Source organism: Pristiophorus japonicus, chromosome 15 (assembly GCF_044704955.1).
Source record: "Pristiophorus japonicus isolate sPriJap1 chromosome 15, sPriJap1.hap1, whole genome shotgun sequence".
Taxonomy (NCBI): Eukaryota; Metazoa; Chordata; class Chondrichthyes; family Pristiophoridae; genus Pristiophorus; species Pristiophorus japonicus.
The window spans coordinates 117,926,978-117,950,749 of NC_091991.1; the positions used below are offsets into that span (position 1 = coordinate 117,926,978).

Consider the following 23,772-nt stretch of genomic DNA (forward strand, 5'->3'; position numbering starts at 1 on the left):
TGTTCAGCTTCTATCTGTCGCCTTAACACAAGTCATGGTTGAGGTGTGGCCTTGGTGTTCTCATTGCATTCCTTCAAATGTGCCTCCTCCTTTGAATTGCCCAGGGACCGAGTATTGGCTCGAAAGAGAAGATTCCTTACTGTTGCCAGGGAAGTCGGCATTAACCTGCATGATCCTGTGTTACTGGTCATTTCACATTCGGATTGCTGGAGTGGAATCTCTTGCAGTTCCTGAACACTGTGCCGTTGTGCTGCGGTGCCTGAATAGTGCAAATGGAGTCTGCAGCTCTGGCACAGACGCACAGGAAGGCCAGAATAAACATTATGCAGCATAGTTCTTCAGAAGCATCCGAGACACAGTATGTCATGCTTTACAAGGTACTGCATGAAAGAATGGGCGTGCCAAGTTGATCATCATCCAGTGAAGCCTGATTTGTCGTGGCCACCAAACACAGTCATAGTGTTTGTCACCTGTTTATCCTCTGCCCCTTCAGGTTTGGCAAAGGCCACTAATGGGCTGAGATGCCTTTTGAGGCTTTTAGAAATTGTGTCCTCTTATTGTGACATTTCCCTTTAATTTTCTCTAGCTCTTTAAAATTCACATACACGCAATTTCCCATTCCCACTACTTGTGTGTTCCTTACACTGGTCCAACTTTGCACTGGATTTTATCATGATTATGTGAATTGTTTGACCCAGAAAAGTTGAGTGCGATTATCACATTATCATTTTGAAGCTATTAGAATGGATAAATATTCCAGATTTTACTTAATTGCTTTTGCGAATAAGAACTTTCACTAGTGAGATTAAATTTTTGGTGTAGGGACTATGAAAAGGTAGAACGTACAGGATATGTGGAAGCAGATGAAATAAGTAGATTCCACATAGTGTGTAGAAGGAGTTTAGATAAAGTCCATGATAGGTCAGAGTGCACACGGGCTGTGGAAGGACATTAAATGTGTGGATTGAGTCCATGATAGGGGAGAGGGTACACGGGCTGTGGAAGGACATTAAATGTGTGGGTTGAGTCCATGATAGGGGAGAGGCTGTGGAAGGAGATGAAGTGTACATGGGCAGCGGAAGGAATAAGTTTAGTTGGTTAACAACAACAACTTTTATTTGTGCAGCTTCTTTAACGTAGTAAAATGTCCCAAGGCGCTTCACAGGAGTGTTATAAGCAAAAATTTGACACCGAGCCTCATAAGAAGAAATTAGGACAGAGGGCTTGGTCAAAGAGATAGGATTTAAGGAGCTTCTTAAAGGAGGAAAGAGAGATAGAGAGACAGAGAGATTTAGGGAGGGAGTTACAGAGCTTAGGACCTAGGCAGCTGAAGGCACGGCCACCGATGGTTAAACAGTTATAATAAGGGATGCTCAAGAGGGCAGAATTTGAAGAGTGCAGATATCTCGGGGGGTTGAGAGGCTGGAGGAGATTACAGAGATGGGGAGGGGCGAGGCCATGGAGGGATTTATAAACAAGAATTAGAATTTTGAAATCGAGCGGTACTTAACCGGGAGCCAATGTAGAAGCACTGTTTCTTTGTTCCACGGTTTCTTATGTTCTTATCTGTTGTCCTTTGTGTGACACATTTAACCTATGTGTCAACCTATATGTATTTTACTTTCTAATAATTGTTTCAATAAGTATATCTCATATCTCCCTGCCCCTAGAGATGAGTGGGAGTGGCTCCAGAACCTGTCAGATTTGGACAAGACCCCTCTAACAGATCTGTGTGATGGATGTTCCCAGAACCTCTTCCAGCAAGAACTCAGAGTAGCCATTCCAGAACTGATAAATCAGATCGGCATTCCACTGCAGCAGGTATGAAAGTGGCTCATAGAATTCCATTGCAAAACACATTTGCTATGTGTCACAGTGTGCTGCAACTAAGGGGCTGGATTCCTATCAGCTTGGTTCCATGAGTAGTGCTCCCACTCCCATTGTGAACACCCACAAAAGGTAGCAGGGAACATGATGCTCATTGTACTCATAGTTGTACTAAATAGTTCAAGCTCAATCTGAACTTATTCCAGATTGTAGAACACAGTGTAAAGGTACAAATAGAATCATAGAAATTTATGGCACAGAAGGAGGCTGAAAAAGAGCCATTCAGCCTAATCCCGCTTTCCAGCTCTTGGTCTGTAGCCTTTTAAAGTGCCTGATTATACTGTATTATGTATGCCGAAATTTCTCATGTAATGACGAGAGTAACAAGTTATTGGACAAGTTAGTCAGTTTAAAATATAGATAGAATACAAAATGAACAAGCACTGAAACCACATTTCAGATCTGGTGATCACAGGATGGCTGGTGTGGGAAACTGAAGAAATACCATCTTGAAACAGTACGAGGTACTGTTCTGAGGTTGTTGCTGAAGTATATTGTGGTACAATGTAATGGGAACTTTACTCTGTATCTAACCTGTGCTGTAACTGCCCCGGGAGTGTTTGATGGGACAGTGTAGAGGAGCTTTACTCTGTATCTAACTCGTGATGTAACTGCCCTGGGAGTGATTGATGGGACAGTGTAGAGGGAGCTTTACTCTGTATCTAACCTGTGCTGTACCTGACCTGGGAGTGTTTGGAGACAGTGCAGCGGGAGCTTTACTCTGTATCTTACCCGTGCTGTACCTGCCCTGCTTAGCTGAAGTGGAATTTGTTCAGTTCTGTAGCCCCAATAGCACTTACCCTGAATTGCATAAAATTTACATAGAATGCAATTAAAAACTGAATTTATTCTTTTAGACATCATGTCATTTTTTTTCTGACAGGGTTGCACATCTTATTCCACAACCTGTATCCTACTCTAAACCTGGTACTTCACCCTGCATTTTTCCCTGCAACATTTACCCTTTACCCTGCCCGATGTCAAGCAGCCTGCACTCTACCCTGTGACCTGTCCTGCACCATCAGGCCCAGCGCACCAGTACTTCTGCACAAAGTGATAGAATGGTTGGTGTTCAGTGGAATTCAGGTTGATGTGAACATAATGACTTAAAAAGCCTCTTTTCCCATCCATTTTGCAACCTTAGGCCAAAGAGTTCAGGTTGTACAGTCAAGAGGTGTTGGATTTTACAGACAACCTGTCCTTCCTTCTGCTTCTGCCGCCATCGGATGACGTGTGCACAGCCCCCGGTCAGAACAACCCCAACCCCCGCTCAGGGTTCCTCACACTGCCACTGCAGATCTTTGAACTGGGTGAGTACAGATAGCTCCATTGTGGCCTTGGCAATGGGTGTCGCTTGAATTTTCAGGTAATTGTTTTTTAAATAAGAGAGCTGATGCGTTCATAATAAAGGATGAAACTGAGTTCTGTGTGCAATGAGCAAGTGTGACCTTAGCTCCTTTAATAAGGAGCCGGTACCTCGTGGGTGGTCTGCTTATATACCGTGCTCCCAAGGGATGCTGGGATCCCTTGGGACTCCAACAGGTAGGCCTCTGGTGGTCGTGTAAAACAGGTTGCAAGGGATTAAACACATAACATGAGTCTCAGCTGAGCTGATGCTTAATAGTAGAAGTGGTATTGTATCTTAAGACCATAATGTCCAAGAATCAGGGGCGCAGTCTGTGCTGAGGAATGTGATCTCAGCTGCGACGGCTGGAAGGATGTCACAGTTGACCTCACTGTCTCTGTCCAGGAAAGAGTAAATTAGCCAAGAATTCCACGGCCAAATCATGTCACTGTCTGGGCTCCTGCATTAAGAATGGCCACTTGGGTGAGGGGCGAGCTGCCAGTACCTGTGGGACATTTCAGGAGAAGGGGTAGGAAACAAATTGGGAAGAAGTGCAAATAAATGGGCCTCAGGAGGTACAGCTTAGAGTCCATGGGGCTCTTTGTGTCCCCAGTATGTAGTATCTGCTGCAAATGGCATAATGGACCACATTTGTGGGTCCTTTTCAAGTTTCTGATCAGGCCTGGATTGGGCAGTAGAAGCTCCATGCAAAGGTTAGAGCTTCGTTTGTTACATAGAATTTACAGCACAAAATCAGGTCATTCGCTCAACAGGTTGATGCCGTGTCTATGCTCCACACGAGCCTCCTCCCATCCAGGCAACTCCAGCTGCCCAAGAGATGCTCATGACCTCCTGGGGGCACCAACAGAAGTGAAATGACTTCTCTTTAATGGATATGGTGCTGGTGAAAGCTGTTCTTCCCAAAGGAATTGGTCCATGTGACCTCTGATGGTCTTATTATGATATGTGAATGACTTATCAACTGTGATGCTAGATGGATCTTGAGAAGCACCCCAATTACAGCATGTCATGCTTTATATAGTACTGTTGGAAAGAAGACACGTCGGGGTGATCAGAAGCCAACGTTGCAAGATTGGCTGCACCCACCAACCATTTCTGCAGGCCTAGCAAAGACCTATTTTCTCAGGATGCAGGACAGCAGGGAGACAGATGCAGAGCTGTGCCATCTGTGGCTTCCATGCAGCATTGGGCTGGGGCACTAGTGGCCTGAAGCTTGGTTCTACCTCCAAGCAGGCATGCTGAAATGCTCACCTGTGGGGATGGTACTGTGGAGGAGCACAGAGGACAACCCAGCTCCTGTACCACTACCTCCACTTCATCAAACAGGGACTCAGGTGCTAGTTTGCTTTGTCACTTGCCTGCAGACTCATGCCAGCACCTAGGGTTCCCTGTCCCTTCCCGTTCATTTCCCCCCCAACTTCTTAATCATCTGCCCCCAGTGAGTTTGAAATACCTTTAAAGGCATTCTGAAATTTTGCCCCCTGTTGTGACACCTCCCTTTAATTGTCTCACTCCCTGTCAATTTGACTTACAATTTTCCTATTCCATCAAAAAGATTTCTCCTCTTTAGTCTGCATATGGTGTTGTGAATAATTATGCAAATGAGGTTATAGCAAAGAATTGAGTGCTATTAACACTTGCTTTTCGGGGGTATTTGCACAAATTCTTAACCCTGCATGCTGTGCTGAAACCCTGGGCGTTTAGGGAGGAGAAGAATCTCCCTTCAATGCGATCTCCCGGACTCCATGCGGTTTCCTGGACTCAATGTGGTCTCCTGGACTGGTTTCAATCTCCTGAGGGAATCGGAGAGGAATTTTCCAGATTTATTTTCCCTTTTTGGCCCTGGCTTTTTTCCCCCTGTATTTTTGCCTCTCCCAGCAGTTGACATGGCTGCTGCTGGTGGTTTGGAAGTGTCTAGTCCTAATGCTCCAACCATCATGGTGTGTGGAGCAGACTTGATGGACCTGATGGTCTTTTTCTTCCCGTCAACTTTGTCTGTTGATATGAGAGCAACAACTAAAACAACATATTTATATAGTGCCCTTAATGTAGTAAAACATACCAAGTCTCTTCACAGGAGCGTTATCAAGTAATATTTGACACAAAACAACATAAGGAGATGCTTAGTCAAAGAGATAGGTTTTAAGGAGCGTCTTAAAGGAAGAAAGAAAGACAAAGAGGTTTAGGGAGGGAATTCCCGAGCTTGGGGCCAAGGCAGCTAAAGACACGGCCACCAAAGGTGAAGCGATTATGATCGGATGCCCAAGAAGCCAGAATTGGAGGAGCGCAGACATCGTGGAGGGTTGTAGGTCTGGAGGAGATTACATAGATAGAGAGGGGCGAGATCATGGAGGGATTTGAAAAGAAGGAAGAAAATGTTAAAATTGAGGCATTGCTTAACCGGGAGCTAAGGTAGGTCAGCGAGCACACGGGTAATGGGTGAACGAGTTAAGACACGGGTGAGCGAGTTAGGACACGTGTGAGCGAGTTAGGACACGGGTGAGCGAGTTAGGACACGAGCAGCAGAATTTTGGATAATCTCAAGTTTTCAGAGGGTGGAAGATAGGAGGCCAGTCAGGAGTGCATTGAAATAGTTTAGTCTAAAGGTAACAAAGGCATGGATGAGGGTTTCAGCTGCAGATAAGCTAGGCAAGGGTGGACTCAGGCGATGTTATGAGGTGGAAATAGGCGGTCTTAGTGATGGCACGGATATGTGATCAGAAGCTTATCTTGAGGTCAAATACGATATCAAGGTTGCAAACAGTCTGTTTCAGCCTCAGACAGTTGCCAGGGGTGGAGTTGATGGCTAGGGAATGTACTTTGTGGCGGGGGCCAAAGACATTGGGCCAGAAATTCCTCTGGTAGTCTTCCCGCAGGCAATTGCCTCCTCGCCGGAGAATTTTTACAAAAGTACCTAGCGGGTCTAGGAGGCGCCCTGAATTCCGATAGGGAAGCCTTCTCCTCACATGCTGCTAAGCCGCGCTCCTGTCCCACACAGAAGATGCAGTCATGTGTGACTGCTCAGCCAATCAGGTAGGTAGTTCACAGGTTTCCATTAATAGCACTTTGACTCGCGTAACTACGAGTTCTCAGTGCTATTAACGGGGAAGAAAAACAAACACACACGAATAAAAAATAAAAAACAGACTTCACATAATTAAAATTAATTGAAATTAAAGTTAATAAATGTCTTAGAAAAAAACAATAAATTTCCGATTTTTTTAAAGTTTTGTAATTCGGGTTAAAAATAAACTTACCTTAGTTGGCAAAGTTTTTAACAATACAATGTGTTTATTTAATTTAATTTTAATGTGTTTATGTGTATTTTTAAACACTTGCATATGTAAAAGTAGGCTATGCGCCAGCTTTTTCAGGCACAAGATTTTTGAGGACATTTGCCGGTCAAGATATGCGTAAATCCCGCAATCTTGCCCAGCTCCAATCAAGCTCCAGCTTGACAGATCGGAAAAGCCGGTTTTCAACGCATGCACATTATGCACTGAAAACCAGCTTTTCCGATGCCTTCCCGAGTCCATAGAAGCTTCATATGGGCCCGGGACGTCGGAATTTTTGGGCCAATGGCTTCGGTCTTCCCAATATTTAGTTGGAGGAAATTTCTGCTTATCTGGTACTGGATGTCGGACAAAAAGTCTGACAAATTAGAGACAATGGAAGGGTTGAGAGAAGTGGTAGTGAGGTAGAGCTGGGTGTCGTCAGCGTACATAGGGAAACTGATGCTGCGTCTTTAGATGATGTCGCCGAGTGACAGTATGCAGATGAGAAATAGGAGGGGGCCAGGGACAGATCCTTGGGGGACACCAGAGGTAACAATGCGGGAACAGTAAGAGAAGCCGTTGCAGGTGATTCTCTGGCAACGACTAGATGGATAAAGAATGGAAGCAGGCTTTTGCAGTCCCACCCAGCTGGACGACAGTGGAGAGGCATTAGAGGAGGATGGTGTGGTCAACTGCGGAAAAGGTTGCAGACAGGTCGCAAAGGACCAGGCGTAATAATTTACCACAGTCACAGTCACATAGGATGTTATTTGTGACCTTGATAAGAGAAATTCTGATGGCTCGTACAGTGCAGTGTGTGGATTGGAAAATGGTGACTGTGATATCAAAGCTCTTTCTAACATGCACACAAAGCTTCATCATATCATTCGGAGAAACATGATTCCTGCAAGATAACTGTAAGCTGCTATTTGAGACAGTGAAACAGTATTGCTACAACCTGAGGGTTAAAATCTAAACTCCATTCCCACAAACTCAAAATACTCAACTCAGTACCCCACAGAATGGAGAAGCAATAAGGGTCGTGAACTGCATTTGCTGGAACTTTCTGGAATATGTTGTCTAGATGATGAGTCACTGGGAGCAACTGAAATATCACTGTCTGCCAAATCCAAGATTTTGTGAGTTTACAGCGAAAGCTGCTGGAGACCCAGAGGATGTTTTTCTGTTTTAACAATTTAATTTGACAATTCTTTTTTATGTCTGCAATAGTCACTGCAATTCCTTGAGCAAACACCCAGGCCTGTCTCCTGACACCACTTCACTTTTATTACTTTTTCTGCTGCAATTTAAAAATGTTTTATGGACTCCAAAGGCTGATACAGATGTTTGCTTCATTTCTCTATCAGGAAAGTAGGATAGCCTCACTGAGCCATGTTAACTATGAGAAATAGTTCAATAACCTCAGGGGCCAACACAACACTGAAGTTATCAGCCAGTAATGAGGAGCAGCTTGGCTCAGTCATAAACACTGTGGCTTATGAGTCACAAATCTGTGGGATCAAGTCCCATTCAGGAGCTAATTCTGCAATCCTGTGAGGTAGCCACAACCATAGAAACCCTGGGTGAGAGAGAGGGCTGCAGCTTTGTAGCTGTAACTCTTCAACCTGTTGTCCTGCAGCTCCCAGTCAGGACCTCATGCTTAACCCTGTACACCATGCTGACACTCCAACAGAGAGCTGCACTGTAGGAGATGCTGTTATTTGGGTGAGATGTTAAAACAAAGTCCAATCTGTCAGTTCAGGTGAATGTTAACAGACATGCATGAAGTGGACTGAAAGGGAGTTTCAGCTTCCAAAGTTTTTACGATGCATTCAAAGATAAGTGGAAGAGTTTTAAATTCCTTTTGTCAAAACCCTTTGCTATGATTTGCTTTCTACCTGTGCCTTTCCTCCTTGCTGAGAACGTCAGTGAACATTCAGCTGTGGTACTGAGCCTCACAGACCAGTAACTCACAGGTTTCTTCCCACCTCAAAAGCACACAACCTGCAACTAGGATAAGGAGGAACAAATCCAGCAGGGTTCTGACCTCCACCCAGAGGCAACTGCTCTGAGCGTGCTTAATACTGCTGTGAGGGTGTTTAATACTGCAGTGAGGTTGTTCAATACTGCTGTGAGGGTGTTTCATACTACTCCAAGGACATTTAATACTGCTCCAAAGGTATTTAATACTTCTGTGAGGGTGTCTAATACTGCTGTGAGGGTGTTTAATATTGCTGTCAGGGCGTTTAATACTGCTCTGAGGGGGTTTAATATTGCTGCAAGGGTGTTTATTACTGCTCCAACTGTGTTTTAAACTGCTGTGCTGTTGTTTACTACTACTATGAGCAGTTTAATACTGCTGTGAGCGTGTTTAATACTGCTCCAAGGCTGTTTATTACTGCTGTGAGGGTGTTTAATAATGCTGTGAGACTGCTTAATAATGCTGTCAGGCTGTGTAATACTGCTCTGAGGGTGTTTAATACTGCTGTCAGTGTATTTGATATTGATGTGAGAGTGTTTAATAATGCTGTGAGAGTGTTTAATATTGCTCCAAGGGTGTTTATTACTGCTCCAAGTGTGTTTTAACCTGCTGTCAGGGTGTTTAATACTGCCGTGTGGATATTTAATACTGCTACAAGGGTGTTTAATACTGCTCTAAGGGGGTTTCATTCTGATGTGAGGGTGTTTACTACTGCTGTGAGGGGGTTTAATACTGCTGTGTGTTTAATACTGCTGTGAGGGTGTTTAATACTGCTGTGAGGGTGCTTAATACTGCTGTGAGGGGATTTAAACCTCCTGAGAGGGTGTTTCTTACTGCTCTAACAGTGTTTTAAATTGCCATGAGTACATTTAATACTGCTCTGAGGGGCTTTAATACTGGTGTGAGTATGTTTAATACTGCTGTCAGGGTATTTAGTACTGCTGTCAGGGTGTTTATTACTGCTGTGAGGCTGTTTAATACTGCTGTGAGGCTGGTTACTACTACTTCAAGAGTGTTTAATACTGGTGTCAGTGTGTTTAATACTGCTGTGAGGGTGTTTAATACTGCTGCGAGGGTATTTAATACTGCTCCAAGAGTGTTTAATACTGGTGGCAGTGTGTTTAATACTGCTGCGAGGATATTTAATACTGCTCCAAGAGTGTTTAAACTGGTGTCAGTGTGTTTAATACTGCTGTGAGGGTGTTTAATACTGCTCCAATTGTGTTTAATACTGATGTCAAGGTATTTAATGTTGCTGTGAGGGTGTTTAATACTTCAGTAATGCCGTTTCCTACTGCTGTGTGTGTATTTAGTACAATTCTGAAGATGTTTTAATACAGTTTCCAGGGTGTTTACTCAGTTGGAAGGGTATTTATTGCTCTCTGAAGATGTTAAAAGCTCTCTCATGGTATATTTTGCATATGTCATTAACAATTATTACTTTGCTTGATATTTGGATCTGTCCTACACTGATACTTCACATTAATGTCAACGTGTTACGTCTGTACTCTTCTTCACGTTCTATGCTCTTCTCCAATGTTCTGCCAAGGCCTGTCAATCGTGGGTATCAAGTTCACTATTTCAATGACCTATTGCCTTGTTGGTTGCCTTCTCTGCATATTTGAGAGCTATCTTTGCCCCACAAAATGTTTGCTCCTTTTATCCTCCACATTTGAATTAAGGAATGGTTCTACAATTCTACCCTTTAATTGACTTGTTAATTGCTTGGCCTATATATTGGGCTGGAATTTGCGGTGGGTAATAACGGTGAACTAACAGCGTCGAAACTAACCGCAACTTCAGGATTTAGCGCATGGGTATCTAAATTTGGAAATCTTGAAGTTGCAGTCAGTCATTCAGTCCCCCAACACAGGCTGCACTATGCCCCACCCCAGAGCCGGCAATCAGTGAAATCAGTGAAACTGATGAAAACTTGAATTTTTCCGCGGTAATAGCGCTGTTAAATAGCCCATTAAAAGCTAAGTCTTGTTGGATTAGGTTTAATTGGGGTTTAACAGTGTATTGACTGCTAAACAAGCATTATGATAAAAAAATACAATGTTAAAGAAATAATTTTTAAAATAGTTTTTTTTCTAAGTTTGTTTATGATATTTCAGGTCCTGCCTTATCCCCATGTGAGAGCATCAATCTTGTTTATCTCTCTGTAACATTGTTAAAAAGTTAGGATGAAAGCAGCTTCTCATTTCCTAGTTCGCCATCTGTGAGAATTCTGCAGTGTGATTGGCTGCTTAGACAGCGTGTTGACGTCACAGCACCTCGTCTATGGAATTCTCATTATCGAGCACTGAAATGAATTTACGTGTAGAAAAAGGCAAACTGCTCACCACAGAGATCGCTGAGATTTGGGGCCAGCGGCAATATTCTGCACCAATCAAATCAGTCCACACAGAATTGCAGTAGCAACACATTACACATTCCTTGCAATATGTTTTGTAATAATACTGAAACAGATCTGGACTGAAACTTGGCAAAATGGGCTTGTACACTAAAAGATTGAGCTCACTGATGTATTATATTTCATAATGTATACATTTAATTTGCTTTGTTGTATTTTTTTTTGTCAGTTCTTCTGGAATTTATTTTAAGAAAAGTGTAATATGTTTGCCCCAGATTGTGTCAACATCTGACAGGCAAGCCTTGGAGCTAGTGATTGGTTGTAGATTACAGTTTTCTCTTTTCTTGGAAATCAGTTTAAAAGATTGAGGTGTCGCACTCCAAGCTTGGAGTTTTGAACCAGCTTTCAAAGTTGACATAGTGCAGTACACTATGGGCACGAAATTCGGCACCTTAGAGCCGGTAGTTAAGGCTGGTTTGGAAATAAAATGGTGTCCGCCTCACTTCTGCCGCAACCTCTGCTGTTCACCATCTTGGTGAGGGCAATAGAACAGGTGGGATGTGCTTGTGCCGGCAGTATGTAGAGTGGGCAGGTCGTGATGTCAGTCAGTGTGTAATGCTGATTTGATGCACGACCTGCCCTTTAGGATGTAGCTGCTCCTTTTAACGCCCTCTCCAAATCACGACCAACTGAACAAGCACTCAGCTGGACAAGGGAACCCGACCACCAGCTCTATTTAAAAGGATACATCCAACTTGCAGGATTATTTCTCTTGTACTGGCTGTTGCAATGTTTGTATGATTACTGGATGCTGGAAAACATTTAAAAAGTTGTTAATAAAAACAGAAAATGCTAGAAATCTCAGCAGGTCAGGCAGCATTTGTGAAAAGAAAGCAGAGTTAAGCTTTTGGATCAATGAACCTTCGTCAAAACAAAACGTTGTTAAAGTATGCAGGGAGTGCTGCTGGACATTGGGAAGGTATTGGCTGCCACTGGAAGGCCTCTGACTACACCACTTGCTCCCAGTCATGGGGGCTCTTGTTGCAGTCCCCCTTGCATTGCAGCATGACAGGGAGATGGAGCACAGGCAGCAAAGGGGACATGCTGCTCACAGAGGGGGGGGAGGGGGGCTCTCAGCAGGAGGCCTTACCCACCCGGGGTCTTCAGGGAGCACTTCTCCTATCTGCACCTAAACCAGGAGCAGTGTGTTTGGCGACTCTGCATCACCAAGGAGGTGGTCACAGAACTCTAACACCTCCTGGAACCAGACCTGCAGCCTCAGAGCAGGACGACATAGCTAACATCTCCCAGTTCACTGTCCATTGCTGCATCCGGAAGGTCACAGAAGCTCTGTACTCTAGGAGAAGGCACTGCATTGTCTTCTCTGTGAACAGAGAGAAGCAGGAGGAGCACACATGTGGCTTTGCCAGGATATAAGACTTCCCCATAGTGCAGGGCGCCATCGACTGCACACACGTGGCTTTGCGGGCACCACATATCAAGGTTGAGATGCACCATAACCGCAAAGGGTACAACTCATTAATGTGCAGTTAGTGCACGACCATGTCATGATGTGAATGGCTGGTATCCTGGCAACAGTCATGATGCCTTCACCCTATGTCAAGTCCTCTGTGCCAGCAATCTTGCAGCCACCAACGTCGTGACTAAGGGTGGCTGCTAGGCGACAAGGGCTATCTGCTCTACACCTGGCTGCTGACTCCCCTCCGCAACCCCACCACTCATGGCCAGCTGTCATATAATGACAGCCTGCTGTCACATGGAACGCCACTGAGCAGACCATCGGGGTGCTCAAGAAACCGATGTTCTCTCTTGTTATATATGTAAACCTGTAAATACCGTGTTTAACCACCAGAGGGCTCATCCCCTGGAGTCTGAAGGGATCCCACAATCCCTTGGGAGTGCCTGTACTTAAGGAGGCCTCACAGGCTGGAGATACACTCTGGAGACCTGCAATAAAAGACTAAGGTCACACTTTACTTTGAGCTCACAGTATCGGGTCAGACACTTTATTCATACACTACACCTCTAATTTTATTTTTTCCTGCGTGGGCCCTGTAAATTTGCTACCCGGCCGTCCATGTGCGGTTTCTCTTCCAGGAGCAGCAGCTGGTGACCGACCTGCAGGGGATCTTGCCATTGGTGTGCGGCTCTTCCATCTTACGGGGAACATTACAAGCAATGGTTCCACTGCCTTGACCGCTCGGGAGGATCACTCCAGTACTCGCCTGATTGTGGTGGTCTGCTGCATCCTCCACAACTTGGCCATCATGAGGGCGCAGCCCTTGCCATCACAGGTTCCACCACCACCTCAGGAGGAGGACGAGAAAGGGAAGAAGCAGCCTGCAAATCCCATCATCTGACTCCGGTTCCTCTGAGTGAAACCCCAGATCCCCATTGCTCAACATTTGCCCAACTTGGAAGAAGGGACCGAGTGTAATGTAGCCAGGTTTGCTGACGATACAAATATGGGACGAAAAGCAATGTGTGAGGAGGACACAAAAAATCTGCAAAATGACATAGACAGGCTAAGTGAGTGGGCAAAAATTTGGCAGATGGAGTATAATGTTGGAAAGTGTGAGGTCATGCACTTTGGCAGAAAAAAATCTAAGAGCAAGTTATTATTTAAATGGAGAAAGATTGCAAAGTGCTGCAGTACAGTGGGACCTGGGGGTATTTGTGCATGAAACGCAAAAGGATAGTGTTATATCTTGAATAACAAGTCAGACTAGATACTGCAAGCTCAAAGTAAGGTGTGACCGTAGTCCTTTATTACAGATCCCAGAGTGCCACTACAGCCTGTGAGGCCTCCTTATATACAGGTGCTCCCAAGGGATCGTGGGATCCCTTGGGACTCCAGGGGATAAGCCCTCTGGTGGTTAGACATGGTATTTACAGGTTTACATACATAACAACACTCCCCCTGCCCGCGCCCCCCTCAAAGTCAATAGTGTAACTATTTACAATGTGAGTCGATCTGGAGCCTTCCTTTCCCTGGTTGATCATCTCGATGCAAATGCTGGTTTTGGTGAGTCATTTGTTGGGCCCTCGCTGGGCTGCTGCGCAGTTGGCCTTGCTGGGCTGCCTGGTGTGGTGAGTCCTGCTGGGTTGCTGCGGGTGATGGGTTCTGCTTCGTGGTCAACCGTTGGGTCGGTTGCCACTTGTGTGTGTATGGAGGGTCGAAAAAGGTAGAGTCTATTGTGGGTTGTTCTGGGTAGTCCATAAATCTGAGTTTGATTTGGTCCAAGTGTTTCCTACAGGTGAGTCCATTTGAGAGTTTGACCACAAACACCCAACTCCTGTCTTTGGCCAAAACAGTGCCAGGAAGCCACTTGGGATCTTGTCCATAGTTCAACACAAATACAGGATCATTTATCTCAATTTCGCGTGACACATTTGCACGATCATGATATGTGTTCTGTTGAAGCCGCCTGCTCTCTACCTGTTCGTGTAGATCAGGATGGACTAACGAGAGCCTTGTCTTAAGTGCCCTTTTCATGGGCTGTTCAGCAGGAGGAACCCCAGTGAGTGAGTGAAGTCTTGTGCAGTTACTAAGCAGGACTTGGGATAAGCAAGTCTGCAGTGAGCCTTCAGTTACCCTTTTCAAGCTCTGCTTGATTGTTTGAACAGCTCGTTCTGCCTGACCGTTGGATGCTGGTTTGAACGGGGCAGATGTGACATGTTTGATCCCATTGCGGGTCATGAACTCCTTTAACTCGGCACTGGTAAAGCACAGCCCATTGTCAATTACAAGGACATCAGGCAGGTCATGCGTGGCAAACATGGCCCGTAGACTTTCAATGGTGGCAGCAGAGGTGCTTCCCAACATTATCACACATTCAATCCATTTGGAGTACACATCTATAACCACTAAGAACATTTTTCCCAAGAATGGGCCTGCATAGTTGACATGGTTTGGTAGACCACGGTTTGGAGGGCCAGGACCATAAACTTAGTGGCGCCTCCCTGGGTACATTGCTTAACTGTGAACATGTGTTACATTTGTGCACGCAGGACTCTAAGTCTACATCGATACCGGGCCACCACACGTGGGATCTGGCAATTGCTTTCATCGTTACAATGCCTGGGTGGGTGCTATGGAGATCACTAATGAAGTTGCCCTTCCCTTTTTTGGCACCACTACCCGATTACCCCATAGGAGGCAGTCTGCCTCTATAGACATTTCATCTTTGCGTGACTTTATTTCTTCCTGCATCTCTAACGGGACACGAGGCCAACTCCCGGGGAGCGGGCAGGTAAGTGGAGCTGAGTCCACAGCCAGATCAGCCATGATCTTGTTGAATGGCGGAGCAGGCTCAAGGGGCTAGATGGCCTACTCCTGTTCCTAATTCTTATGTTCTTATGTTCACACAGTTTTTTACTAAAGACAGTAAGGGGGCCTGGCTCGTCCAGGTTCTAATCTGTTGGGTGGTAACAGGTGATTGCTCACTCCCGAATGCTTCCATTACCATAACTAAATCTCCACCGCTGTGGTGGGCAATGGCAACCTACTGAGAGCATCGGCACAGTTTTCTGTGCCTGGCCTGTAGCAGATGGCATAGTTGTATGCGGGCAATGTGAGCGCCCATCTCTGGATGCGGGCCGATGCATTCATATTTACCCCCTTACTTTCAGAAAAGAGGGATATAAGCGGCTTATGGTCGGTTTCCAATTCAAATTTAAGCCCGAACAGATATTGATACCTTTTCTTTACCCTGTAAACACACGCTAACGCTTCTTGTTCGATCATACTGTAGACCCTCTCAGCCTTAGACAGACTTCTGGATGCATTAGCAACCGGTTGCAATTCCCCAAATTCATTAGCTTGTTGCAATACACACCCGCCCCCGTACGACGACGCAGCACATGCTAGTACCAAACGTTTATATGGATCGTACAACACAAGCAAATTGTTTGAACATAACAGCTTCCTAGCTTTCTCAAAGTTATTTTCTTGGCTTTTACCCCATACCCATTCATCTCCTTTATGCAGTAAAGAGTGCAGGGGTTTTAACAATGTGCTAAGACCTGGTAAGAAGTTACCAAAATAGTTCAGGAGTCCTAGAAACGACCGCAGCTCCTTCATGTTTTGTGGTCTCGGTGCGTTCTTGATTTCCTCCGTCTTTGAATCGGTGGGCCTGATGCCGTCTGCTGAGACTCTTCTCCCCAGGAACTCCACTTCAGGCACCAGGAAAATGCACTTTGGGCGTTTTAGCCTGAGCCCCACATGATTAAGCCGACTAAGAACCTCCTCCAGGTTCTGCAGGTGCTCGACGGTGTCCCTACCTGTAACCAAGATGTCGTCCTGGAAGACCACGGTGCGTGGACTGACTTCAGCAAGCTTTCCATGTTCCTCTGGAATATCGCTGCAGCCAATCGAATTCCAAAGGGGCATCTGTTGTAAATGAAGAGACCTTTGTGCACCCTCCACGATGTCTGCGCTCCTCCAATTCTGGCTTCTTGGGCATCCGATCATAATCGCTTCACCTTTGGTGGCCGTGCCTTTAGCTGCCTTGGCCCCAAGCTCGGGAATTCCCTCCCTAAACCTCTTTGTCTTTCTTTCCTCCTTTAAGACGCTCCTTAAAACCTATCTCTTTGACTAAGCATCTCCTTATGTTGTTTGGTGTCAAATATTACTTGATAACGCTCCTGTGAAGAGCCTTGGTATGTTTTACTACATTAAGGGCACTATATAAATATGTTGTTTTTGTTGTTGCTCTCATATCAACAGACAAAGTTGACGGGAAGAAAAAGACCATCAGGTCCATCAAGTCTGCTCCACACACCATGATGGTTGGAGCTTTAAATAGAGATCAAATTTGCCACTACATTGTGCTGCCTGCTGAGCCAACCAACAGCGCATTCAGTTCTGGGCCCAGCGGTTCAATCATGTTAATTAGCAGGCAGCACATATTTCGCGTGCCGCCTGCATTACTTTCAGTGGGCACAGGCAGATTGTGCATTATGACCCTGCGGCCATCCTCGGGCCTTATGGAATTTAGCCCCTAAACAAGTCAAGGTTTCAGCCCATGATCAATCTGTTGTCTGTTGTCTCTCTTTCAGTTCACTTCTTCACCTATGACAAGGCATTTATCAGCCAATATTGCCAAGTGTCAGCACTGCTGGAGTTGGATTTGCTCCTCTCCCAGCAGGCACTGAGGGAGGCATTTTCTGACTCTGAGGTAGTGGCGGCTAAACAGAGGCATCAGCAAGTCCAGGACTTTATTCAGGTGAGCAAAATTTTACTGTCCAATTATTGTTGCACCAATACAACCAAAGATCAGCTCTCATAGAATCATAGAAAAATTACGACACAGAAGGAGGCCATTTGGCCCATCATGTCTGTGCCAGTCGAAAAAGAGTTACCCAGCCTAATCCCTCCTCCCAAAAGTACATCCGTAACCCTGTCGGTCATGGCTCTTTAAGTGCACATCTAAGTACATTTTAAATGTGATGAGGGTTTCTGCCTCTGCCACCCTTTCAGGCAGTGAGTTCCAGACCCTCACCACCCTCTGGGTGAAATTTTTTTCCTCATCTCCCCTCTAATCTTTCTACCAATTACTTTAAATCTATGCCCCCTGGTTATTGACCCCTCTGCTAAGGGAAACAGATCCTTCCTATCCACTCTATCTAGGCCCCTCATAATTTTATACACCTCAATTAAATCTCCCCTCAGCCTCCTCTTCCAAACAACCCCAGCCTATCCAATCTTTCTTCATAGCTAAAATTTTCCAGACCTGGCAACATCCTCGTAAATCTCCTCTCGAGCGCAATCACATCTTTCCTGTAATGTGGTGACTAGAACCGTTCACAGTACTCAAGCTGTGACCTAACTAGTGTTGTATACAATTCTAGCATAACGTCCCTGCTCCTGTATTCTATGTCTCGGCTAATAAAGGAAAGCATTCTGTATGCCTTTTTAACTACCTTATCGACCCGTCCTGCTACCTTTGAAGATCTGTGGACATACACTCCAAGGTCCCTCTGTTCCTCCACAACTCTTAGTATTCTTCCATCTATTGTGTATTCCCTTGACTTGTTGCACCTCCCCAAATGCATTACCTCACTTCTCCGGATTGAATTACATTTTACAATTTTCTGCCCAACTGACCAGTACATCGATATTTTCCTGCAGACTAACACTTTCCTCCTCACTGTCAACCACATAGCCAATTTTTGTATCATCTGCAAACTTATTTATCATGCTCCCTACGTTTCAGTTTAAATCATTAATATATATTACAAAAAGCAAGCACTGAGCCCTGTGGAACCCCACTGGAAACAGCCTTCCGGTTGCAAAAACACCCGTCAACCATTACCCTTTGCTTCCTGCCACTGAGCCAATTTTGGATCCAATTTGCCCCTCTCCCTTCGATCCCATGGGCTTTTACTTTTCTGATCAGCCTGCCATATGGGACCTTGTCAAAAGCCTTGCTAAAATCCATGTAGACTACATCAAATGCACTGCCCTCATCGACACTCCTTATTACCGCCTCAAAATATCCAATCAAGTTAGTCAGACCCGACCTTCCATTAACAAATCCATGCTGATGTCCTTGATTAATCTGTGTCCTTCTAAATGAAGGTTTATTCTGTCCCTCAGAATTGATTCCAATAATTTGGCCATCACCGAGGTTAACCGAGGTTAAACTAACTGGCCTGTAATTACTTGGTTTATCCTTTCCTCCCTTTTTAAACAATGGTATAATGTTATCAGTAATCAATAAGTATCCTGGATATTTAACTGAGGACAAACAAAGACCTAGGCTTGGTGCTTCAGCAACAGGTGGCTGTTGCTGTTTTGTTCAGGGGGAGCTGGTGTGTAATTAAATGGCAACAGTACTGAACAACCTCCCAATGTTAATGCTATGCAACGTGTCAGTGCAACATTTTGCAAATAGATGAAACAATCCACAGTTTATTCAGAATCTACTAAATGGAACTCGCACCTTGGATCATGCTGAGTGGCTCATTGTTTACAAGCCATAACATTCTGGGATGATGGTACCCCTTTAAATCTGGGCTCATCTTACAAAAACCTTTGTTTATTATTGTTTTGAGAGCAGTGAATTCCAGAGGGAAATAACGCTACAGGATTTCTGGTGTCTTTTTGAAGCAAAGTTTTAAAAATGTAAAATACAATTTACTGACAGTCCCAGTGTCTACGAGGAATGGATTCGAGAAACGATCCACAATGTCTCCGGAGTTTGAACCTGTCCCTTAAAAATTGTAGGAGTTAGTAATGCTGGTCACAGTATTGTGTGACGGGAGCATACATTGAGAATTTGGGCAGCAAACCCAGACCAGACCGATGGGATGAATGCTTCTTCTGTCTTCTGGTTGGGAGAGTCTGACATAACATGAGTTTGGACTGTCTCCCTGGCCATGGCCCAGTACACAAACTGTCCATCATTCTGCATCAATTGGCAATTTGCCTCATAAAGCCCATGGGATTTCTATTCAAGGAAATAAAAAAAGTGACGTAGTGGTGGGCACACTTCTTAACTTGGAAATCAGGTACACGGTGTAGAGGGACAGTTACTCTCTGTACCTGTTAATGCAGGCCTGAGAGCCTGAATTGAAAAGTATTCCATTCCTCAGCACTATCATTCCTCACTTTGGTAAGCATGAAGTTAAAAGTGAATTAAAACTGATTGTGTGCTGCTTCCTGGAAGTTTATTGAGTGGTGATGTTCAGTATAGCTTTCTGGAAATTGTCTATTTGAGCTATGCCATGCTGTCTGGTTATTAACCTCTGACTTTCTTTCAGCAAATGGAGGAGATCTGGCGGGAGATGCGCTGGATAATGGATGTTCTACAGTACGCAAGGTACAAGCAGCCTCCTGGGGGCATTCCGTTGACCTGGCTGATGGACTTTACCAGAGATATAAAGAAGGACAATCTGCAATCCATTTCATCCAACCTAGATTACTTGCCCTCCCCAAGCCCCTCCCCAGAGACTAGTCGCAAACATCCCTCCGGTAAGTCCGGTAAGATACAGCACTGGGCACAGACAAACCCTGCTCATTCATTAAAACTTTGAATCTGAATTTATTTTTTCAAACTTTCAAAGAGGCTATTTTGGTCAATTGCTTTGTTCCGTTGTTCAAATAAAATCTCAATCCAATCAGCCCATCCCATTCATAGCTGCTGGTCAGTGAGCTGATGGAATTTCTTTGCGCCAAATTATCCCCCAATGCCGCTAACTGTTACGGGATCTGCCTCTGTCAGCGGCCTTGCAATCCCTCACACAAGTACCCATTTTTCATGTGAAAGCCTAGACAGTGAGTAGCGACAGGTTATTCTCCATGTAGGATAGTATCACTGAGCCTGTCCCTTTCCTTATCCAACATCCATACATGCACTTTCCACAGGAGGCACTGGATGGTGATCAGGAAAAGGACAATGGCTGATTTTCTGCTGCCAAGTCGAGGCTAATTGTGGTTGTCCAAGTGCTGCCTTGGCCATGATCAGCTAGCACAGCATAGACCAGGGATCAAATTATATTTTTAACTATTTGTGCCATTTCTACAGGGATTGCGTTGATCTCCTGGCCTTCCCCCGCCTCCCTCCCCCAGCCCCCCCCACCTCCATAGGCTATCCACGTGAGTTGCACTCTCTGCCATTCCAGGATTTTGACCACTTTCTCCGAGATGACGATTATGATAAGATTTACACGACAGCCACAAAATCAAACCTATACAAAAATCCTTTATTTTTATCACAGCTGCTTAATGGACCGAATGGGCTTTTTCTATTCTAAATATTCTTCTTATGTAATTAGTATAATGTGGTTGACAGCTCTTCCACCCATGTCTGTAGCTATTTCAGGGCACTCATTGCCACAGCACCCGCAGCAACATTAAATGTGTTTGTTTTCTCTCTTCAGATTCACATGGAATATCAGATGAGGAAGGTTCTTCAGAGGTATTTTTGGCTACAGACAGTGATTATGACTCTAGCAGAGCTCAGAGTCCCAAAGAGGTGGATCTCATCTACTCATCAGCTTCTGACTGCAGCAGAAAACCCAGCCACAACCTGCGTGATAGTGCTCCTGATGTTCTTCGGGCACATGAACTCAAATCCCAACTACTGAGCGGCAGTCACGAGGACACCAGGCATACAGCATTCTATGACAGTGACTTTGTGCTCCCGAGCAGACAGCTCGAGCTTTTGCACATCACAGAAAAAAGACAGGCCTATTGTGTCAGAACGAGTAGCCTTGACATCCCAACTCAATCCTTCCATATTCAGAGAAAATGTTGGTCTCGACCTGAATCCGTGGATGAATGTCCAGCTGAACAAAAATCCAGTGGGTCAAGTGTGAGTAGGCATAGGCCATGTGTGCCCTTCAAACCAGACACTCCTCTTCATTCTGAGGATACTTCAAGATTAATAAGTCATTCCGAATCCCAGGATTCCACAGAATGGATTAACCCTCATCAAGAATCTCTGGAGAAAGTACAACCCAATGGAGGAAAAATGCTGAACTCTGTGAGTTTAAGAGTTTACCCCCAGTACCTCACAGGATTATCCAAGGAGATAAGTATCATGGTATGTCAGTCCATTCAATACTTGTTAAAAAATCAGGGTGGTTCTACATATTCCTTTGGGCTGCCCAATTCATGTTAGTATACCCAGCATTTACAACAATCAGAAAGGTAGAGGGAGCTTTACTCTGCCTCTCATCCATGCGGTACCCGCTCATCAAACACTCCCAGGGCAGGTACAGTACGGGTTAGGTAGAGAGTAAAGCTCCCCCTACACTGTTCCATCAAACACTCGCAGGGCAGGTACAGCACGGGGTTAGATACAGAGTAAAGCTCCCTCTACACTGTTCCCCCGCTGCACTCAGTGGTGTTTTCCATTTCCCACACCAGCTGTTCCCTCGGCACTCTGAACGAGTTTGCTGGATTGGGGCCAGTTTTTTGCTGTGTGCTCATACTGAGTAGGATTGAGTTTGCTCAACCTAAATTCAAGTCAGACTCCTAAAGCCAACAGAGAAGACTTTAATTTCATTGATTTCATTGTCACATTTTTATCTCATAATACTCCTGTGACGTTGGGACTCCTTGGGACGCTTCACTACGTTAAAGGCGCTATATAAATACAAGTTGTTGTTGTTGATTTGGTGTGAGAGGTTTGACTCTGTGTGTTGATGCAGTATTCCCACTCTTGTCACTGATGCTCCGATAGTGTTATTGTTGCTAATTGTTTAAAAAGAACTAAATATTGGTCGGTGTGGGGGACTGTGCGGTGTGGAAGCTGTACTCCAGTGAGGTTAATTAAAGCTTATGATTGATTGGAGACTTTATTCGATGCATTTTTGCAGCACCGCACTTCCACCCTTCTTGTTCCTAACGAGCTTTATTTCTCTGGTTCTAGCTTCATGTCACAGACAGTACATCAGCACGAGAGATTGTTCAGCTGGTGATAAGGGAAACAAATGAGACAGCGATGAAAATGAGCGGCGACAAGGATGCCGGATTTTACGGAGATGATCAGCTCGATCACTTTGGCCTGGTGTTATCCATGGACAACATGGAGAAATGGCTACGGGATGACTTTCTGCCCCTTTCCCTGCAGAATCCATGGACCAAGGGAAGATTATGTGTTCGTATTAAAGAGTACTCCCCACTATTAGTGCAGTATGGTAAAGCAACAACTGTATGAGATGTGAATGAGCTACATCAGTGACTGGTGGCCACGCGCCTTCTCTTGTATGGCATTATTGTGCGACCAAACCCTCAAACCTGGAACATGAGACAGAAATATTCAGCTGTGCTGAGGGCCTGAGGGCAACCTACTTCCTGATCTTACCAAAGATTGAGATTTTGTGTTAAAATGAAAAGGTGGAGGGGGAGGAGCAAAGATTGTGTTTCTTCATGATCTAGGTTTTGTAGATTGGGGAGAGTTTTTGGGATTGTCTAAGAATCTCCATGATGAAGATGAAAGCAGGAGGGAAGAGATTCATTGTCCTGCAATGTTGATGCTCTGTGTACTTCCAAACTTTAGGAATACTTGCACATTATTCAATCACCTGAACTATTTTGAGACAGGAATTCAAAAAGGGTATTAGGAGGAGTCACTGAGCTCCCTCTGAGGAATGCCCAAACTTTGAAGCTGCTATGTTCCACATGGACCTTTTGATAGTGAGGCAAAGCAGCTTTCCTCTGTTTGTTTACAAACCTGTGGTTGTTGATTGCATCCAAAACCTAATAGCATGATGTTATGTTCAAAAGGACCATTAAGTATCCAACGTGACGTTATTTTGTGCTATTTATGGTCTACATGAAGACAAAAAGTTCTTTGGTATGTGTAATACAAATTAATCTTGTTTTGTATGTGATAGGAAATGGTGCCAACCTGTTACACATCAGTAGCAGCTTGTTTGGCATTTACACCAGCTCACACTTAATGGTGTCAGATTCTTTCAGCAACTTAGCATCTCCACCTCTGGCTTCCTCCTTCCTCCTTCCACAGACCAAAGTGTGCTCTGCAGGGACATCAGCTATTCTTAGTTTTTCAGGGGAAACAAAATGTTTTGGCTTAAATAAGTGAGCACACTGTGCTTTAACCTGAAAGATAAGAAAGAGCTGCGAAACCTATCGTCCTTAAAACCGACATCTTTGGCAAGCTTTTGATCACCTCCCCTAATCATTTGCTTGGTGTCAATTTTTATCTGATTACGCTTAATTAGGGTAGGAACAGTGAGTGATACAGGCACGGGGGCTACCGTTGGCCTGTAAATTGCGGGAGGGGGGGAGGTGTGAGGAACACGTCCTGGGTCATGGCTTCCCTTCTCCAAATCATAATGATGGATGGCAGTAATGTCTGCAGGGGTGCTCCTGCTCATTTACTGGTGTTACAGCAGGAATTCTACCCCGTGT

At 44.8% G+C, this 23,772-nt stretch overlaps 1 protein-coding gene across 1 annotated transcript in view; it reads left to right on the plus strand.

Moving 5' to 3' along the window:
* Nucleotides 1-22,555, plus strand: part of LOC139225844 (ankyrin repeat and fibronectin type-III domain-containing protein 1-like) — a 1,527,386-nt gene extending 1,504,831 nt beyond the window's left edge. Inside the window, exons 18-23 of the mRNA XM_070856697.1 lie at nucleotides 1,671-1,821; nucleotides 3,032-3,197; nucleotides 16,947-17,113; nucleotides 19,653-19,863; nucleotides 20,772-21,436; nucleotides 22,268-22,555. Coding sequence (XP_070712798.1) covers nucleotides 1,671-1,821; nucleotides 3,032-3,197; nucleotides 16,947-17,113; nucleotides 19,653-19,863; nucleotides 20,772-21,436; nucleotides 22,268-22,555 — 1,648 coding nt within the window. The remainder of the gene's footprint in view (nucleotides 1-1,670; nucleotides 1,822-3,031; nucleotides 3,198-16,946; nucleotides 17,114-19,652; nucleotides 19,864-20,771; nucleotides 21,437-22,267) is intronic.
* The last annotated feature ends 1,217 nt before the right edge of the window (nucleotides 22,556-23,772 follow it).